This window comes from Loxodonta africana, chromosome 26 (assembly GCF_030014295.1).
Source record: "Loxodonta africana isolate mLoxAfr1 chromosome 26, mLoxAfr1.hap2, whole genome shotgun sequence".
In the NCBI taxonomy this organism is placed as follows: domain Eukaryota; kingdom Metazoa; phylum Chordata; class Mammalia; order Proboscidea; family Elephantidae; genus Loxodonta; species Loxodonta africana.
Window position 1 is genome coordinate 37,949,643 of NC_087367.1, and position 1,770 is coordinate 37,951,412.

Here is a 1,770-nt window from a genome sequence, read left to right on the forward strand (position 1 = left end):
AGTTATAGCAGAAAGTTAAAGGGAACATCAACAAGGTTGAAAATTTGGGAATTCTGTGACTACTGACCATGAGCTCTAGGAGGCAGAGTAGTTTTCACGATCCCAGGGCAGATAGAGGTGGCAAGACTTTTGGTGCTGAAGAGAGGAAAAAAGAGAGGCATTTTCAGGAACATACACAGTTCTAGGCTATATATGGGGTGTGTGTGTGTACATATAGGGTATAACCAAAAAAAAAAAAAAACCAAGCCCATTGCCATCAAGTCAATTCTGAATCAGAGCGACCCTATGAGACAGAGTAGAACAGCCCCATACAGTTTCTAAGGCTGTAATCTTCACAGAAGCAGACTGCCACATCTTTCTCTCCCTGAGTGGCTGGTGGGTTCTAACAGCAGGCCCTTCAGTTAGCTGTTTTTTTTTTTTTTTTTTAGTGTTCTCAAATTCAGGAAGCATGAAAGCTTTCAAGGATAATAAATAAAAACACATATTTAGACAGATTGTAGTAAACCTAAAAGCACCAAATTCAAAGTGTTGGCTTTTTTTTTTTTAAACATCCAGAAAAAAAAAGACAATTTAATTACAGTGGAAAGGCAATTAGTCAGAAAACTGACTTCTCGATAGCGACAATGGAAGCCAGAAAACAGTGGGATAATAGCATCAAAGTACTGATAGAAACCAACTGTTTTGACCCAGAACTTTTCCCTTAATGAAGCCATCTTTCAAAATAAGCATAAAATAAAAATTTTTAGACCAAAACAACTTAATAGAATGATATAAATAATTTAAGATTGCATGAAATTATCTCTGGTTCCAAAATTAAATCAATGCAACAGAACAGAAAGAGCAAAGAAATCTACACACACAGAAAAGTCTATGATCTAGAAGTTAAGCAGTTCAGTGGGAAAGTGGGCTTTTCAATAAAACCTGTTGGGATAATTAGTTTTGCATGCGGGGAAAATTTTTTAAGTTGACTTACTGTCTCATCCACACAGAATAAGGTTAAGGATAGGGGCTTAAATTGTATAAGGTAAAGATTTCAATATTGAGAAGATATAGAGCTGATCTTGGGATAGGAAGTATTTCTTATGCAATACACAAAAATCACAAAGCATTAAGAAAAAAAGTGATAAATTTGAAGCTATCTTAACTTCTGTCTTTTTCCTTTCTCTGCCATAGTGGTGAGTGCAGCCACTGTCTATTCTGGCGATGTCTTTTCATAAGACTTTTAGGGTCAAGAGATTCCTGGTGAAGAAACAAAAGCAGAATTCCCCCATTCCCCAATGGATTCAAATGAAAACTGGTAATAAAATCAGGTACAATGCCAAGAGGAGACACTGGAGAAGAGCCAAGTTGGATCTATAAGGAGTCACACATGTGATGGCACACAGATTTATCCATCTATCTGAATCACTAGCATCCTACCATATCAAGTTGAAAATTTTGGCATAATCTGTACAATTGAATATGTGTTGGGGAAATTCTGGTTTCTTCCTTTGTTTTTATGCTTCCTTGCTAAGAGATTCATTCCACTAATAAATATGTGAGACCTTTGTTTTGAAAAAAAAATTAAGAACTTCTGTTTATTAAAAGACACTATATCGGGAACAGGACAAGGATGCCCACTCCCATCACTGCTATTCAACAGTCTTAGCCAGAGCAATTAGGAAAGAAAAAGAAAGAAAAAATATCTCGACTGGAATGGAAGAAGTAAAACTATCTTGCTTTGCAGTTGACGTGATCCTACTTATAGAAAATCCCAAAGAATCCACAAGA

General features: G+C 36.1%; 1 protein-coding gene across 1 annotated transcript; it reads left to right on the forward strand.

Moving 5' to 3' along the window:
* The first annotated feature begins 964 nt into the window (after positions 1–964).
* Positions 965–1,466, forward strand: LOC111747639 (large ribosomal subunit protein eL39-like). The gene has a single exon (XM_064277310.1). It carries the CDS (start codon positions 1,204–1,206, stop codon positions 1,357–1,359), a length of 156 nt encoding a protein of 51 aa, XP_064133380.1. The 5' UTR covers positions 965–1,203; the 3' UTR covers positions 1,360–1,466.
* Positions 1,467–1,770: the final 304 nt, after the last annotated feature.

Excerpts from the sequence above, each read along its gene's own strand:
- LOC111747639 (XM_064277310.1), top strand. The coding sequence starts at position 1,204 with ATGTCTTTTCATAAGACTTTTAGGGTCAAGAGATTCCTGGTGAAGAAA.